At 44.8% G+C, this 16,783-nt stretch overlaps 1 protein-coding gene across 3 annotated transcripts in view; it reads left to right on the top strand.

The window, feature by feature from the left end:
• LOC137525202 (contactin-associated protein-like 5) overlaps positions 1-16,783 on the top strand; it is a 419,206-nt gene that overhangs the window by 220,510 nt on the left and 181,913 nt on the right. For all 3 annotated transcript variants that reach the window (XM_068246129.1, XM_068246130.1, XM_068246132.1), the window contains 2 exons: positions 9,667-9,851; positions 14,789-14,932. In XM_068246129.1, the coding sequence (XP_068102230.1) occupies positions 9,667-9,851; positions 14,789-14,932 (329 nt within the window). The remainder of the gene's footprint in view (positions 1-9,666; positions 9,852-14,788; positions 14,933-16,783) is intronic.

Here is a 16,783-nt window from a genome sequence, read left to right as displayed (position 1 = left end):
CCTGGCTACCTATCCTGGGCGCACATACCCCCTGGCTACCTATCCTGGGCGCAAATACCCCCTGGCTACCTATCCTGGGCGCACATACCCCCTGGCTACCTATCCTGGGCGCACATACCCCCTGGCTACCTATCCTGGGCGCACATACCCCCTGGCTACCTATCCTGGGCGCACATACCCCCTGGCTACCTATCCTGGGCGCACATACCCCCTGGCTACCTATCCTGGGCGCACATACCCCCTGGCTACCTATCCTGGGCGCACATACCCCCTGGCTACCTATCCTGGGCGCACATACCCCCTGGCTACCTATCCTGGGCGCACATACCCCCTGGCTACCTATCCTGGGCGCACATACCCCCTGGCTACCTATCCTGGGCGCACATACCCCCTGGCTACCTATCCTGGGCGCACATACCCCCTGGCTACCTATCCTGGGCGCACATACCCCCTGGCTACCTATCCTGGGCGCACATACCCCCTGGCTACCTATCCTGGGCGCACATACCCCCTGGCTACCTATCCTGGGCGCACATACCCCCTGGCTACCTATCCTGGGCGCACATACCCCCTGGCTACCTATCCTGGGCGCACATACCCCCTGGCTACCTATCCTGGGCGCACATACCCCCTGGCTACCTATCCTGGGCGCACATACCCCCTGGCTACCTATCCTGGGCGCACATACCCCCTGGCTACCTATCCTGGGCGCGTATACCGCCTGGCTACCTATCCTGGGCGCGTATACCCCCTGGCTACCTATCCTGGGGACATATATCCCTGGCTATATATTCTGGGGACACTGTCTGTTTGTCATTATGTGCATTTACTGGTGAAAATCTCTCTTATGTGCATTTGCTGGTGAAAAGCTGTCTTCTTATGTGCATTTGCTGGTGAAAAGCTGTCTTATTATGTGCATTTGCTGGTGAAAAGCGGTCTCTTGTTATGTGCATTTGCTGGTGAAAAGCGGTCTCTTGTTATGTGCATTTGCTGGTGAAAAGCGGTCTCTTGTTATGTGCATTTGCTGGTGAAAAGCGGTCTCTTGTTATGTGCATTTGCTGGTGAAAAGCGGTCTCTTGTTATGTGCATTTGCTGGTGAAAAGCGGTCTCTTGTTATGTGCATTTGCTGGTGAAAAGCGGTCTCTTATGTGCATTTAGTGGGGAAATTGTGTCAGTAAAAATAATCTTTTGTCAGTAAATTTTTAGGTATTTGTCAGTAAAAAAATAACGTGAAAGGTTGGCAACACTGGCAGGTTGCGCGGCGCAACGGGAAAGATACAGGCAGCCCACCTCACGCTTGGGCTTGGCGGGGGGAGGAGCCTACGACAGCGAGAGTAGGGTGGCCGCAGGCAGCCATAAATACGCAGTGTGTGACTGCGTCGCACTCGCAGAGCCTCTCAGCCTGAGTCAGTCCAGAGACTAGCAGACTCGCAGGAAGCCAAAGCCAGCCAGGAGCAAGCCCATGGAAGAGGGGTAGGAATGGGGTATCACATGCATGCGGAAAGAGGTGGAAGGTGTGGGTGTGATTAGGCAGGACACTGGTGTGGTTATGTGGTTGGGCGCGGTAAATTTAACCACTCCCATAGGCGCCAGAGAAAATCTTGCACCCAGGTGCCAGGTACCCCAGGCTCGCCCCTGCCCAACCCATATGGAGATTACCTAGATACTGGGTTGTTTGAACCGCCATTTGCCTCATGGGAGATTGGGGCCTTGTTGGAAGAGTTTGATTTCGATTGGAAAGCCTTTTGCGATTTTTATATCGCAAAGAGCGCGGATGACCTGAATGATTGTCTCGACCCTATGTACCTTTTGATCGATTCTGATGAATGTGATGAGTGTGATGTGGATCTGGTGATTTATGTGTGGCAGACTATTTTGGACGAATTGCACACACACCAACCAATTATTTCCAATAAAGAGACACCATTGTCACATGATTATTCCTGTCTTTCTGGGGTAAAGCAAGTGAGTTTGGACACTGTGCGACCTGAAATGAATGGGTGTGCCTTGACTGTGGACACCTGCGTGAATTCTGATGGAGTTTCTCCCGTTTGTTTAGAGGTTAAATCTGTGCGATCTGATGCCGGTTTCTCAGATGTTCCTGTCGATTGTGATCGGCGTGAGTGTGTCAGCTTTGTCAATGATTTGTGGGATCCCTTGTCATGTAAAAACAGATCTTCTCTCAGTACTACTTTAAGATCCTCCATCTATGATCTCGCTATGGGGAAAATTCCCAAACGATGCAGTTTCAAGAGTAAAATTAATATGATTCCTCATGTTGTTGTCACAACTTCCCCTAACATTGTTCAATATGAATGCTCAGACCTAGTCAGGTGTGAATGGGAGCCCCCGTTCCAGAAAAAACAGCTCGAAGCGTTGGTGTATGAATTGGAGAACGATTCAGAGTCGTTTTGTGAGTACTACATTGCCAGAAGTGAATCTGTCTTGAGAGCATGTATAAGTTATGCTTCTGCCTTAAGAGAAAAAAAGGGGTGTGAATTTGACTTTGTGAGTCCGCTGATTTGTATGTGGAAATTGATTCTGAATGAATTACGTGTACGTCATTCAGGTGACGTTTGTAAAGATACATTGTCAGCTGGCGTTTCTGAGATCCAGCAATCCAGCCTGGAGACCTCAGAATCCCTGTCTTTGGAGTGTTCGGTTTCGCAACCTAAAGCGATTGTGGATTCGCAAATTTTGCGTTCTGTCTCCTCGGATTCGACATCGTTAGCCGAGTCTAAGAGTGAGACAGCACTTTGGTTTTGTAAACCTGATACTGAAGCACCTTTGCTCTGTCCAGAGAAGGTGTCTCTGAGCCTGCCCTGTATCATGAATAAAGACATTATGTCCACTCGCATTGACATTTGTGAGTCTGATTCTGAAGTAAGTACTGACTCTCCACCCAGTAATCTGGATGAGTCAATATTACCTTGTTTAAAATGTCCTGCAGTGTCCCTAGAGGCTCGTCTAGGTATTGCAACCATTGTTACCTGTTTCTCTGCTATTTTGGAATTGCAGTCTGGTTTGACTGCTATGGAGGAATTTCCCTGCAGTGAAACGAAACTCAGAAAGCCAGAGTTAGTTTCACTAGATATTTCTGTGTATCCCTGTCCTGATGATGAAATTCAGTCTCAGTTTATGGTGGAACCTTCCCTGGGACATCTGCCCGGTTCACAAAATAAAGTTCAAGCCTTGCCCTGTAACATGGATAGGTCAGAATCCTTCTTAGGAAACTTGAAAAAGGATGTTCCTGAGGTCCTGTCTGACCTCCTGGAGATCTCCGAGTTCCTCCCAAAGGGTGCAGAACTTGTAGGAGACGTCTCCTGCCCCCCAAGTCCTTCTGAGGTGTTGCCCACTTCAGTAGGCATTGCTGCCTTGCTGGCTACCTTTTCAGCTCTGATGGAGCTTCACGCCTGTGTAGTCAATGATGATATTATTGTCACAGAAATTTCTGAATTTGTATCCGAGTCTTCTTTTGAAAGTCCAGTGCCTATGACCTCCACTCATGATGATTCTCTGCCCAGTACTGGTTTTGGTCTTGACGTGCCGGACTCTGAGGTTGGCAGTTCCCCGACATGTCCTGAGGTTTCTCCTGTGCTGGTGTACCCCAGTGTGCTCTGTGACCCAGAAAGCTCAAGTGTGCCTCGGTTACCAGCGTACTCAGATGCTTCCTCGGTGGAGACATGCTCTGATATGGCCTGCCTGCTTGCATGCCCAGAAGTGGTCCCTGAAAGTCTTGATCTTGATGGGTGTCCTCGTAATTCTGAATCCGGAATTGTCATTGGTTCCATGGGGGTTCTTGGTAATTCTCCATGTGAGCCTGGTGATTGTTCTACCCTCTTGGGATCTCTGTGGAGCTTCAAAAGGTTCTGGGAGATTCCGGGAGAGATTTTGCTTGGTACCCTGGATAAGATCAACGGTGGCTTTTGTGTTGTAAGGGACACTTCGAACAGGTATTGTGGCAGGTTTGGTATTTTCGGACGCTCCTTGGAAGGTGGTGGGTATTGTCTGGAGGGTGTCGATGGCTTCTTCTCTGGCGTTCACAGTCCTGATGGGTGTTATACTGAGACTGGTAGTACTGGTGGGCATGTTTCGAGGGCTTCTGTTTCCGATGAGGTCGGTTTCGGGTGGACTGACTCTGGAATTGGACCTTGTCGGGCTGCCCCGACCTTCATGAGTCTTCTGTTCGAATGGTTTGGAGATATCGGTTTTGAGGGTCGTCTGGAATTCGACCCTAGAAGGGGGGGTACTGTGAGAATCTGCTCAGCTGCCTGTGCAGACAGGCAGCGTTTTGACCACTGTTCACGTCTGCATTCTGCAGGTCTCTTTAAGAGAGACTTTCTGTCAGTTCTGCAGCTTGTGTTGCTGAGGAATTTGCATACATTAGTCATGCAAATCCGTTACCTGCCTTCTTTTGATGACTAGCACTATAAAAGCATTCTGCTCCCAGAATGCTTTGCTGGACATTTCCCTTCCATGGTCTGTTCCTGATGGACACTGCTGGAGTGTCAGCCATTGCTATCTAGTATAGTTAATTCCTGGGGGTTGCTTTAGGCTCCCCTTCTAGTCCAGTCAGGTTGTATTATCTGTTTTGCCTGTTCCGTCTGTCTTGTGTTTGGATCGTACAAGCCCTAGCGTTAGCGGCTGTAGATCCTTCTGATTGAGTCTGGAGTGTAGGTTGAAACAGCGGTTGTTTCTGCCTACCTCATCTGTTCTGTCTGCCGTGTGTTTGGATCACACTCGCCCTAGCGCTAGTGCTGGGGATCCTTCTGTTCTGCTACTCTGTCTCCTGGGATCGCGCTAGCTACTTTTCGCTAGCGCTGGGGATCCTTCTGTTCTGTCTTCTGGGATCGCGCTAGCCACTTTTCGCTAGCGCTGGGGATCCTTCTGTTCTGCTACTCTGTCTCCTGGGATCGTGCTAGCTACTTTTCGCTAGTGCTGGGGATCCTTCTGTTCTGTCTTCTGGGATCGCGCTAGCCACTTTTCGCTAGCGCTGGGGATCCTTCTGTCGCTTGTCCCTGTTTGCGTGTGTCTGTCTTGTCTGCTGCGCTTGCTGGAGGCTCGGTGAGGTAACCGTTAAGCAAGCGCTCGCGTCCTCTGTTTCATGTTTGTCTGTTAGTGGTTAGTTAGGCGTGCTTGTCTCTATTGTGCTTATCACGTGGAGACCGCGCATAACCGCGTGCACTGTTGCGAATGAGTGCGGTGTTCGCGGTTAGCTAGCGTTTATTATTTTCCGTATCTCCTTATTGTATGATTTGCTGTGCCTTTGCTACCCTTGTGCTCTGTCCTGCTCAGTCTTGTGTCGCTATTGGCAATCGCCATTCTTGCGATTGCGTTTCCTACTTCGTTTCCGCCGTTGTGTGTTCGCCGTCGCTGGGTGGCGACTAATTTGGTGGGCACACATTGGTTCTGTCCTTTTGCTCTGTTCCCTGTGGGCTATCCAGCCCTGCCTGATTGTACCTTGTCCCGGATCTGTACAATTCCCATTTGGCATCTGTGGCTGTGCAGCGGCTGTGTTTGCCTGCACTCCACAGCGCCATCTGCCGGTGGGAATTTCCCTCTGCAGGTGCATAGCACCTAGCCTGGGTGTCCGCAATAATACGCTTGTGGAGGAAATCCTCCGCGTCAGCGCACGTCTGGTGCGCTGACCACGGAGACGATTCCACAATCGTTACAACACGGTTTTACTTCTGCAGGATGGACCTTTCATGCAGGAAATGCATCATGCAGTTTGTCTTTTGGAAAGCATGTGTGCAGCTTCACTAAATTACAAATCCAAAACAGAGGGAGGAGAGTTGCTTTGAAAATAATTGTAAACCGAGATAAAAAAAACAAAAAAAAACCAAATAAAACCTAGATACCCATAAAGAGGCTCAGGGTCCTATAGAGCAGTGTTCCCCAACGCTGTGCTCAAGGCCCAAAACAGTGCATGTGTTGTGGAAATCCACAGAGGTAGTTAATCAGCTCTGCTGAGATGCTAATTACCTCACCTGTGCAGGTTTGTGGCTTTCTGTAACGTGTACTGTTGGTGGCCTTGAGAACAGGGTTAGGGAGCTCTGCATATAGAGCCTTCCCATTCCTCTCCTGGTCCCTGCGTTCAAGCGCTGTCCCCTATGGTAACAGTATAAGCCCGATCTCTCAAATACTGCTCTGCACCGCCTCAGGAGGCTTCAGAAGTCTTCAGGAACCCATATGCTTCCAAAGATGGGCGGCTCCATACTGCACCTGCACAAGCTCACTCTCTCGCGCCCGCACACATGCGCAGTACAGAGCCACCTGTCTTTAGGAGCACTCGGGCTCCCAAAGACCTCCGAAGCCTCCCGCAGCGGCAGATTGAAATGGTGGTGACAATGAGGGGACCGTGAGAGGAGCAGGAAGGCTCTATAGGACACTGGGCACGTTTTATCAAAGCATTACTGACAGTTTTTCTTCTTAAACAGTTCTAACCAGCAGAGGATTTGTTCTGCATGATAATAAGAAACTTCTGAAATCCTACGAAATAGCAGCAGTTTAGCGTGGATTTCTAAAGCTGCACTACAGTTAAGAAAAGTGCTAATGCATCCCTAAACTGCTGCAAATTAGGAAGTGCTTAATAGCAGTTCTACAGATAGCGCAGGCTAGACATGATTTGTGAAGGGCTCCTCCCCCTGCTACCAGGTGTCCTGTGAAGCCGCTCTGTGTCTAAACCTTCCAGTGCTAGCCTAGGCATTGATGCAATACAGCAGATGTGTTGGTTACCTAAGCAAGAGCAATTCCCCTCAAACACTGCACTGTCTGAGAAGCCTTCCTAACTCCTCCTATTCCTATGCGTTTAGGAAGGAAACTGCACTATTTAGTGATTTCTTAGGATGCCTGAGACAGTTCTGCACGGATTTCTAAAAAACTACCAATATTTTGTCTCAGACACTCTTGATAAATGTCCCCCTGAGAGCCCCCCACTCTTTTGGTAAGTATCTATGTGTTTGTTTGTTTGTTTGTTTGTTTTTAATTTACATTAGCTTTAATAATGTTTACTGGATTCTCTACAATGCACATCATTATTCTGGAGCAAAATTCTGTTTCTTCCCATAAAAAACGGAGTTCCTCTTCAAGACCTGAACTCGGTTAGTTATGCAGCCATGCTTTAGACAGAACTCCGGTGGAGCGATGAAAGTCACCTCCTCACATGGTACTTCTGTCCGATGTTACCTCCGGAATATGAAAGCGGAGCCGGCTCTGGGAATTGGTGTAACGGTGATAGACTCCAGCGGAAGTGTGTTTACAGAGCCAGTGTTCGATGAGTGAAATGTCACTAGTAATTAGCTCATACATGGGCTGAGGTCCCCAAGGACAAGCATCTGTTACACTTGTCTCCTCCAGTCCTTTCCTGATAAGAGGTCTTTTAAAGTGACAGTCCACTTAAAGAACACAAACAAACAAAAATCATTAACACACTGACTTTGGGCCCTTGAAGACATGCATTGCTGACTGCAAAACAAGATGGATAGATCCTTTTAATAACTTAATATGACAAAATGACTTGTGTAGTACTGACTGATATATGTCTCTCACGCATTTGAAAATAACAAATAACCTAGTGGCACTGTTACCTGAGGAAGGGGGCGGGATCCACAAAATGCTTTGCACTGGTGCTTTCCATAAAGTTTATTTTTTTCTGATAAGGCTTTTTTTTTTTTTTTAGTTTTTTTTTTTTTTTTTTTATTAAATTACAAATAAGGGGTAAGAACTTTTTTTTGAATATCCTCCAGAATACTTCTCAATCATGTTGGCGGTTTATAAATAAATAATACAAATAATAATATATATACACACACAATGTTTTCTTGAACACTTTATTTAACAGCATAAGTATAATTGAGAATTGAAAGATTGAGTATACAATTGGGTGTTTTTGAGTAAACAAAAAGAAAAATAAAGTTGTAGAGAGGAATTGTCTGTACTGTGCCCATGAGTGATGAGGGAAGATACCAATATTCTTTTTGCATTAATTTCCACAGAAATAATGTTACATAAAATTTTCTAGAAAAAATGGCACTCAAAATAAGTTATTTTTCATGCTTTTTGCAAATTTTTGCAGGTAAATATCTGTTTTAGCAAAAAATGCGAAAATATAAGCTATTTTTGTGCAAAAAAATTCTCAAAATCCAAAAGAGGATTTTTGATGTGAAAATTACTTTGCCGAAAATTCCCAAACATTATTAGTGCCCATCCCTTATATTGTATTGACGTGCAAAGCTACAATCAGAACTCCAAGTTTGTTATATAAACTCAGGTTTTATTCATAGACATTCAATGTTTTGGAGTTGGAGTGGACCCTTTTTCAGCAGATAGTAGCATGAACCCACTTTTGAACCAGAAACAGCGGCAGAAGTGCCTGACCTGGGCTACAGAGAAGCAGCACTGGACTGTTGCTCAGTGGTCTTTTTTCGGATGAAAGCAACTTTTACATGTCATTCGGAAATCAAGGTGCCAGAGTCTGGAGGAAGACTTGAGAAAGGGAAATGCCAAAATGCCTAAAGTCCAGTGTCAAGTACCCACAGTCAGTGATGGTCTGGGGTGCCATATCAGCTGCTGGTGTTGGTCCACTGTGTTTTATCAAGGGCAGGGTCAATGCAGCTAGCTATCAGGAGATTTTGGAGCACTTCATGCTTCCATCTGCTGAAAAGCTTTGTGGAGATGAAGATTTCATTTTTCAGCACGACTTGGCACCTGCTCACAGTGCCAAAACCACTGCTAAATGGTTTACTGACCATGGTATTACTGTGCTCAATTGGCCTGCCAACTCTCCTGACCAGAACCCCATAGAGAATCTGTGGGATATTGTGAAGAGACAGTTGGGAGATGCAAGACCCCACACTCTGGATGAGCTTAAGGCCGCTATCGAAGCATCCTGGGCCTCCATGACACCTGAGCAGTGCCACAGGTGGATTGCCTCCATGCCACGCCACATTAAAGCAGTGATTTCTGCAAAAGGATTCCTGACCAAGTATTGAGTGCATAACTGAACATAATTATTTGAAGGTTGACTTTTTTTGTTTTAAAAACACTTTTCTTTTATTGGTCGGATGAAATATGCTAATTTTTTGAGATAGGAATTTTGGGTTTTCATGAGCTGTATGCCAAAATCATCAATATTAAAACAATAAAAGGCTTGAACTACTTCAGTTGTGTGTATTTGAATCTAAAGCCGCATCTACACGCGTAGATGCGGCGGCGATGTTGCTTATCAATCGAGCCGCTGATGCGGCTCGATTGATAAAATCCGACAGGACGGATCTCCGCACCGCTGATTCCCTGCTCGCTCCCCGCGAGGGGACAATGGCAGGGAATCGAGCGGAAGATAAGTGGCGCCGGCGAGAACGAGCGGGGAATCGAATGCGGCGAGCGGGGACGCGGCGGGCACGCGCGGGGACGCGGAAGAGGCGATCCGGCAGCTAATCGAGCCGCCGGATCGCTACAACATCTCCCTGTGTAGACGGGGCTTAAAATATATGAAAGTCTAATGTTTATCAGTACATTACAAAAAATAATGAACTTTATCACAATATGCTAATTTTTTGAGAAGATCCTGTATATCTGTATTATAGGTGATAGTGCAGATCACCTGATAATCAGAAACTTTGTTCATGCTAACACCAATCGTTACACCCTGCTTTCTCTCTCCAGGAGACGCTAAGCTGCGGTTCGGTAACACTCACACGGTGGTGACGTTGGGGAGCTTACTGGATGACCAGCACTGGCATTCTGTGCTTATAGACCGATTTAACAAGCAGGTCAACTTCACGGTGGACAGATACACCCAACATTTCCGTACCAAGGGCGAGTCCGATGACTTAGACATCGACTATGAGGTGCGTTTTGCTGCAAACTATTCTGACGTTGTTACAGTTGTATTATATCTACTTTCAAGTGTGTAAACTATTTTAAGAAAAAATATATCAACATTTTTTTTTTTTTTTTATGGATGAGAAAATATGCCAGTTCTTTTGTACATGCGAATTAAAGTACCTGATTTATAAAGGCATTTCCAGACACTTTTTTTAGTGGAGAGATATAGGTGGTCTTGCAAACACGATCTACATCAAGTAACACTGTCCGATATTACTTAGTTTCGTTGGCCATACATGTATTAACCACTTTATCAACCACTACATTATATCCACTGAACGTCCTCTGTGACTTCATCTAAGCACAGAGGATGTAGATGTACTGGTAGCAGGAAAAATGGGCACCGGCTGAGGGTTGAAAAAAAGGGCGCCGCCATAGACTTTAATGCGATTATCGTTAATACGGCAAAAAAAGCAGAAGTATGGTCGCCACAAAAAAATTTGTTAATAACATTACAATATTATAGTTTTTGAGGTAGTTAGCGTTTTAGAAGTTTACAACGTATTAATTTTTGACATATTATTTCGTTAATAAGTACAGATTTTTAATATTTATTCGTTATTATTTCTTGTATGTTTTGCAACAGTAATTATCGTTAATAAAGCTTGACAACGATGTTTCTCGTTGGCAAATTTCATTAATACCTGGTGCCAAATTCATTAATACGTCGAGCCCTTTTTTCATTGCGCCCTTTTTTCATGCACAAGATACATGTCTTGTAGCTGAAGCACAGCTGTGCAAGATTGGACTTGCTCCTATGCACACCTCTGGCACTCTCTGCTGCAGCACTAATTGGTGAAAGGGAATATATGTTCCTTGAGCCAATAAGATTGATTTTTTCTTATCATTAAAAATGCTTTTATTTTCTCAATTCGTAGTGAAAAATACACGCTATAGCATTATTCAATCAAATGTCCTCACCGTCAATTGTGACAGGAACATATTCTAAGTTTTGAGATAAACAGTGGAAATAGCCAAACAATATTTGTGTTTGTTTCTTATCTGCAGTAGAGCTTTTTATTTTTAAACTGGAATAGGTTAAACTGAGAACAAAAACAGTTTTTTTCTTTTTCTGTTTCTTTTACCCATTTAAAATAAATAGAAATTTTTTTTTTGCAAGGGAGAAAATGCCGTACAATGAGAGCCTAGTTTGTCTTGAAAAAAAACCCTAAAAAGCTATATATATATTTCATTTAAGTGTCGTAAGTAGGGCTACAGTTATTGCTGATTAATCTCCCTGGTGGTATGATTATTTCTGGATTTTATACTTCCTCACCTCTCTGGAATTCAGCGCTGCAATTTTCCCTCCATTCTCCGGGTGGCGCTGTAACCCTGTAGTGAGATCGCTGCACTTCAGGGCCTCTGGGGACAGGAAGGAGAATGGTTGCCAACGTCTGGATCCCCTGGGAGAGTGAGTAAAAATGCCAGCTGTGCACCATTGCTCTGCATTGACATTAAAATGTCAGTACTGCTCTGGTCCATAAGGAGGAATCAAGGTCTGGATGCAAAGTGGTTAATACATTTAAGAAACAGCATTTTTTACTAAGTAAAGGGAAGAAGCTTTATAGTAATAGGAAACCCTACAAGAGGATGGAGATGTAATAATTGGTCCCCACTCATCAATACCTAACATAGTTCATTCCACTTAAAAAAAAAAATTAGTTCTGCAAATTAAAACTTTTTCTTCCCACCATAAAAATTCAGACAGCACACTCTCAAGCTTGCCTGAACTTAATTTTAATGTGGTTTAATGTTTTAGTTATGGAAATTAAATAAGGCCCATACCAGTTGCACAGTATAATTTTATACTCTGGATAATATTTGTAAGCAGATTTGCAATGCTCCCCCAACATCATTAATATTTTGTTTATAATCATAAATTTCTAATTAAGTCCCACACCATAACAAGCCCGCCAAAGATTATAGCGGCCATTAAATTATATCTCAGGGCACGCGATGGTCGATAAAATAGAAGGAATATAACTTGCGTTATTGCTGTTTATTAGGCAATTAGAGTTATTGCGTAACAGAGAAACTCTGCAGCAACCACACAGCTCAAACTCGGGTTTAATTAGTAATTCTGCCTGTTTTGGAAATATGATTATACCCATTAGATTTAACCAATGCTTATTTATGCGGGCTTGCCAAATTAGAACGTTTGGGAATTTAATACACATTTGTCAAGAGCTAATTACTTTAAATTATAAAATAATTTAATGACAAATATTGCAGGTTTTTTTTAACTTGCAAAAATATTTTTTTTACTTTTTCTTTTTTCTTTTTCAAGCATTGATAACTTGATATAAAATCGGTCTAACAGTGTGTGAAATAAGTTCTTTTTAGCCATGATTCAAGCCAGCAATTCATGAACCACTATGCAATAACGAACGGAAGATCTTTGAAAGTTTATTGTGCATTAAAGTAATAACATTTTTCAGACTGTGTTTGTGGTTTGACTTTTACAAGTATCATAAAAATGCATAAAATGGTAAGTTCCATTTTGAATTACTGATGACCTTTCAGTATTTCTGTAACATAAAAATAATCATTTTGATCTTTTCTAAATCTTCAAACAGTTATAGAAAAGGGGAACAAATGGTTACTGCATGATATAAATCAATGAATGTAAATGTATTTTTTTCCATACCCATCTTCAATCTAAATATTTGTTTTAGGTTTTTTTTTTGTCAATTTAATTCATTTATTTTGAGGAAGGCATAGATTTGTCTATACAAAGACCAATCTTAGATGGATTTGATAGATTTAGGGCCCTTTCACTTTATGCACATTGGGTTGCAATAGGATCACAATACAAGGGTGCCAAAAAAGTCACATTGCACATCAGGAGTAGGGTTAGGACTGGATGACCCTGGCGCACAGAGCGACAGGGACGGATTTACCATAAGGCACTGTAGGCACGTGCCTACAGACGCCTGATGATGGAAAGACGGTCCCGAGCAGAGCATAAATGAGAGGTTACTCACCTGGCTCTCTGCATTCCATTGGCCAGATTTCCCTTCAGCTGGGGGCATCTCTAGCTACCCAATACTTGGGGGCACCTCAAGCTACTTAAGATTGAGGGTACTTCTTGTTACTTAATACTAAGGGCCACCTGTGGCTAGGGGGAGGTGAAAGCTACGACAGCCAGCTAATTTGTGGAGCAGTTCGGCGGGAGTTTGTAGGCTTGTGGGGGGTAATGTCTAGGGTGCCATAACATCTGTGCCTACAGGCTCCTGTGATGTGAATCTGGACCTGCAGAGAGATCAGATGAAAGGAGGAACTGGGCAGCTCAATCATCCACTGTGAAGATGAAAGACAAAAAAGAGCACTCACAATATACATATGAAGGAGGAGGTACTGCCCTGCCAGGACAGATCTTACCTGAATTGGTGGCCTGTTGGTTTAGAAAAGCTGTGAATAGCGTTTGTTCCACTCTTGGCCAGGGACCCGGCACAGGCAGTTCGGAGACTCTGGAGTAGGAGCCTGGAGTCAGCGCAAGAGTTCCGATGAGACTGGCTACGTCAGTCTCAGAATCCTTCCAACAGCAAGTAGACGCACTGCAGCGCGGGCGCATGCTCTCATGGAGGAAGAGTGGCAACTCCGTGCGCACCTGAAGAAACGGAGGGAGTTCCTCTGTGAAAGATTGTCAAATGCAGTGAAAGTGTAATAAAAGTTTAAGCTAAACACCAAACTGGCCCTACCTTCAACTACCAAACCTTTTGCACACTGCTTGTATAAGCATGTGATTGCGACGGTTCTTGATACACAAGTTTCAGTAGCCAATGCGCACAAGGTTGCCACTCTCCCTCCATGAGATCCTGCATCCGTACTGCAGTGTGTCTACTTGCTGCTGGAAGGGGATCCCAACTTAAAGTGGATCCGAGATGAACTTTTACACATTGCATAAATGGGTTCCTTTCCTATTGTTTATAGGGCATTCCTCAAGTCAAATACTTTTGTTTTAATACTGTAATTCCCTATAAACTACACAAGCCACGCCCACAGGTTTTCAGAGAGCCAAGGCACTTTCAGACAGTAGCAAGGGCTCATAGGAGCTCAGTGTGGGCAGGAGGAGGGGGAGGTATTACTAGCCAGAGATTTCAGAGGCAGAGGTGAGGAGGGAGGAGGGGGGGATTAGTTTTTTTTTGCTCAAGATACAGATACACCTGCCTCTGTGTAATGTTTACAAACAACATGGCTGCTGTCATTGTATCACAAGAATAAAGAATCATATTCTATTAAAGCTATTTGCAGCTAGATTTAAATCTATCTAAACTTTAGATAAGATATATAGACAAGTTACTTGTTATAGTTAGTTTTTCATCTCGGATCCGCTTTAAGACTTTATCATACCGTATTTCCTCTCTTTGACTCCCTTGGCACTTGTAATAAAATACGCCACTATAGGGCATCATAGAGTTTAGATACCATGCAACAGAGGCTTAAGAGGGATCCCCAAGGCCGAGGCATTGACTGGGGAGTGAAACACAGTCCACTCTGCGTATGGTCAGATGAGAGGGGTACTCAGGGCAGCACAGATGCGCTCTCAGGGCTTTGCGCCTAGAGGCTGGTACCTCCTGAGCCTCTGCCTCAGCCTTGTCTTAAATGCATCTAACAGGTGTTTATAAGAATTTTATCAAGCACTGTGTGCTAGGTATAGATCAATGATGCTTGCTACTGTAGGTGTCACACCAAGCATTTGCCTAGTTTGTCTATGCCTAAAAACAGCCCTGTTTCTATGGCTGGTAACTTTTGAAGGATTTTTTTTAAGTTATTCATTATGAATGTTTTATCTATTAAATAACACTTCATAGAATTTCCCATGCTCCAGCTAAAGGTTTTCTGAATGTGGCCGTAACACAAATAGTGAGCCAAATTTTCATTTTTTTCTTTTCCAAAGTTCAGCTTTGGAGGGATTCCAGTATCGGGAAAACCTGGAACATTTCTGAAGAGGAACTTTCATGGCTGTATTGAAAACCTCTACTACAACGGTGTGAATATTATCGATCTGGCCAAAAGGCGCAAACCCCAGATTTACATTGTGGTAAGAGACTTTTTGCTGCTTTTGTTTGTTACTTACTGTGTATGTCATGTGATTCTAACCACCAACCAGTACTGGGCACCAGCACTAAGATGGTGCAGTTCCAATGCCACCTCATTCCTTAGCCCCACCTATCTTCTCGGGAGAAAATCAAGCCTCCTCCCACAGCTTTGTAGGATTAATACCTGAAGCCTCCACCCTGATCCCACAATGTCTCTCACACAACCACATCTACATTCAAGACAAGACATTGAGCTTTTCTCCTGTCAGACTCAAAGCGCCAGAGCTGCTGCCACTAAGGTGCGCTCAGTAGGCAGTAGCCGTGTTAAGGGGCCCATACACCTAACGATTTTCCCGCCGATATACAGCAGATTTGATCACTGTGATCGAATCTGCTGTGAAATCGTTGCGCAAACGCTGACAGAACGATCGATTTCCGTCCAAAATCAATTGTTCCCGACGATTCCCGGCGTTCCGTCCATGCGGGAGATTTCACTCAACCGCCGGCGGGTCGGGAGTGCGTCGATAGCGGCGTTCGAATGTCCGATGACCGACACTAACGGCAATACATTACCTGCTCCACCGGCGCGTGTATTCCCGCTCTCTCCATGGTCACTTCTCAGTGCTCGGCTCCTCCAGCTTCACTGAACTTCTTATCCCGACAGGAAGTTTAAACAGTAGAGCGCCCTCTACTGTTTAAACTTCCCCGGACAGGAAGTTCAGTGAAGCTGGAGGAGCCGAGCACTGAGAAGTGACCAAGGAGAGAGCGGGAATACACGCGCCGGCGGAACAGGTAATACATGCGGGGGGGGGGGGGCGGCAGCTTCACAGATTGTGATCGGTCTCATGCTGAAATCGATTCACAATCTGTTTGCAGTAAAGACAGCCATACGATCCCTCTCTGATCAGATTCGATCAGAGAGAGATCTATCTGTTGGTCGATCTGATGGCAAATCGACCAGTGTATGGCCACCTTTAGGGTGCGTAGCCCAAGACTTCTTGGTGAATAGGTGCTGGCTTACTGAACAGGAGCCAAGATTTGAACCCTAGTATCCTGTGTAAGAGGTAGAGCCTTTCACTATTATTCTATCCAGCCTCCACTAACCAACCACCAGCCACTATTCAGAATAGGAGAGGGAGGCTGTTGGCTGTAAAAGCTATGACTCATCCCGAAAGGCAGAGAACAAAGGAGTATAATAGCATGCATGTGGACCATGCCTGCTTCTAGAAGTAACCATGGGCGGGTGGGCCGCTGTGACGCAGTGGGCTGCTCCAGAAGACAGGAGGGCCCCAGATCAAGGCTCCAATGTGATGTCATAGATGGCGCCTTGAGTATCTCATAACAGTATGTAGATGGGTGCTGTAGGATCCTAAGAACACTCAAAAAGTCATAAATATAAACTTCAACCCTTTGGCCATCACTGAAAAGGATGTTCCTGTCATTGACAACCATTGTTTAAATCCATATAGTCAAGGATGCTAAAAGATTAAAACTAGCTTATGCTGGCATGGCATTAACCCACCCCCCCCCCCCCAAAAAAAAAAAGATAAAGTGTACCAATAGCCTGTACAGCACAAACTAATTCTGGTCAAGTTGAAAGTGAATGGCACCGCTCAAGGCGCTCATACCCCAAACATACCATAAAGGTGCTGGAAAGGGCCTTTTCTCCAAGGCAGCCAGTGCAAATAGTCAAAATAAAGGCAACTCTTCAGTGTGTCCAATAACAACACCACTTTTGTTGAATTGCAAAGCAGAACATACAAAATAACAAATGTATTTCAGAGAGTGATGTGTCTTCACTCATTGCCTGGCACATGGCTGAGAAGACGCAACGTTGACTGGAACGGTCAGAC

The sequence above is a fragment of the Hyperolius riggenbachi genome, chromosome 7 (genome assembly GCF_040937935.1).
Source record: "Hyperolius riggenbachi isolate aHypRig1 chromosome 7, aHypRig1.pri, whole genome shotgun sequence".
Lineage (NCBI taxonomy): Eukaryota > Metazoa > Chordata > Amphibia > Anura > Hyperoliidae > Hyperolius > Hyperolius riggenbachi.
Note: the sequence above shows the minus strand (reverse complement) of the source record. Positions and strands in the feature narration are given on the sequence as shown.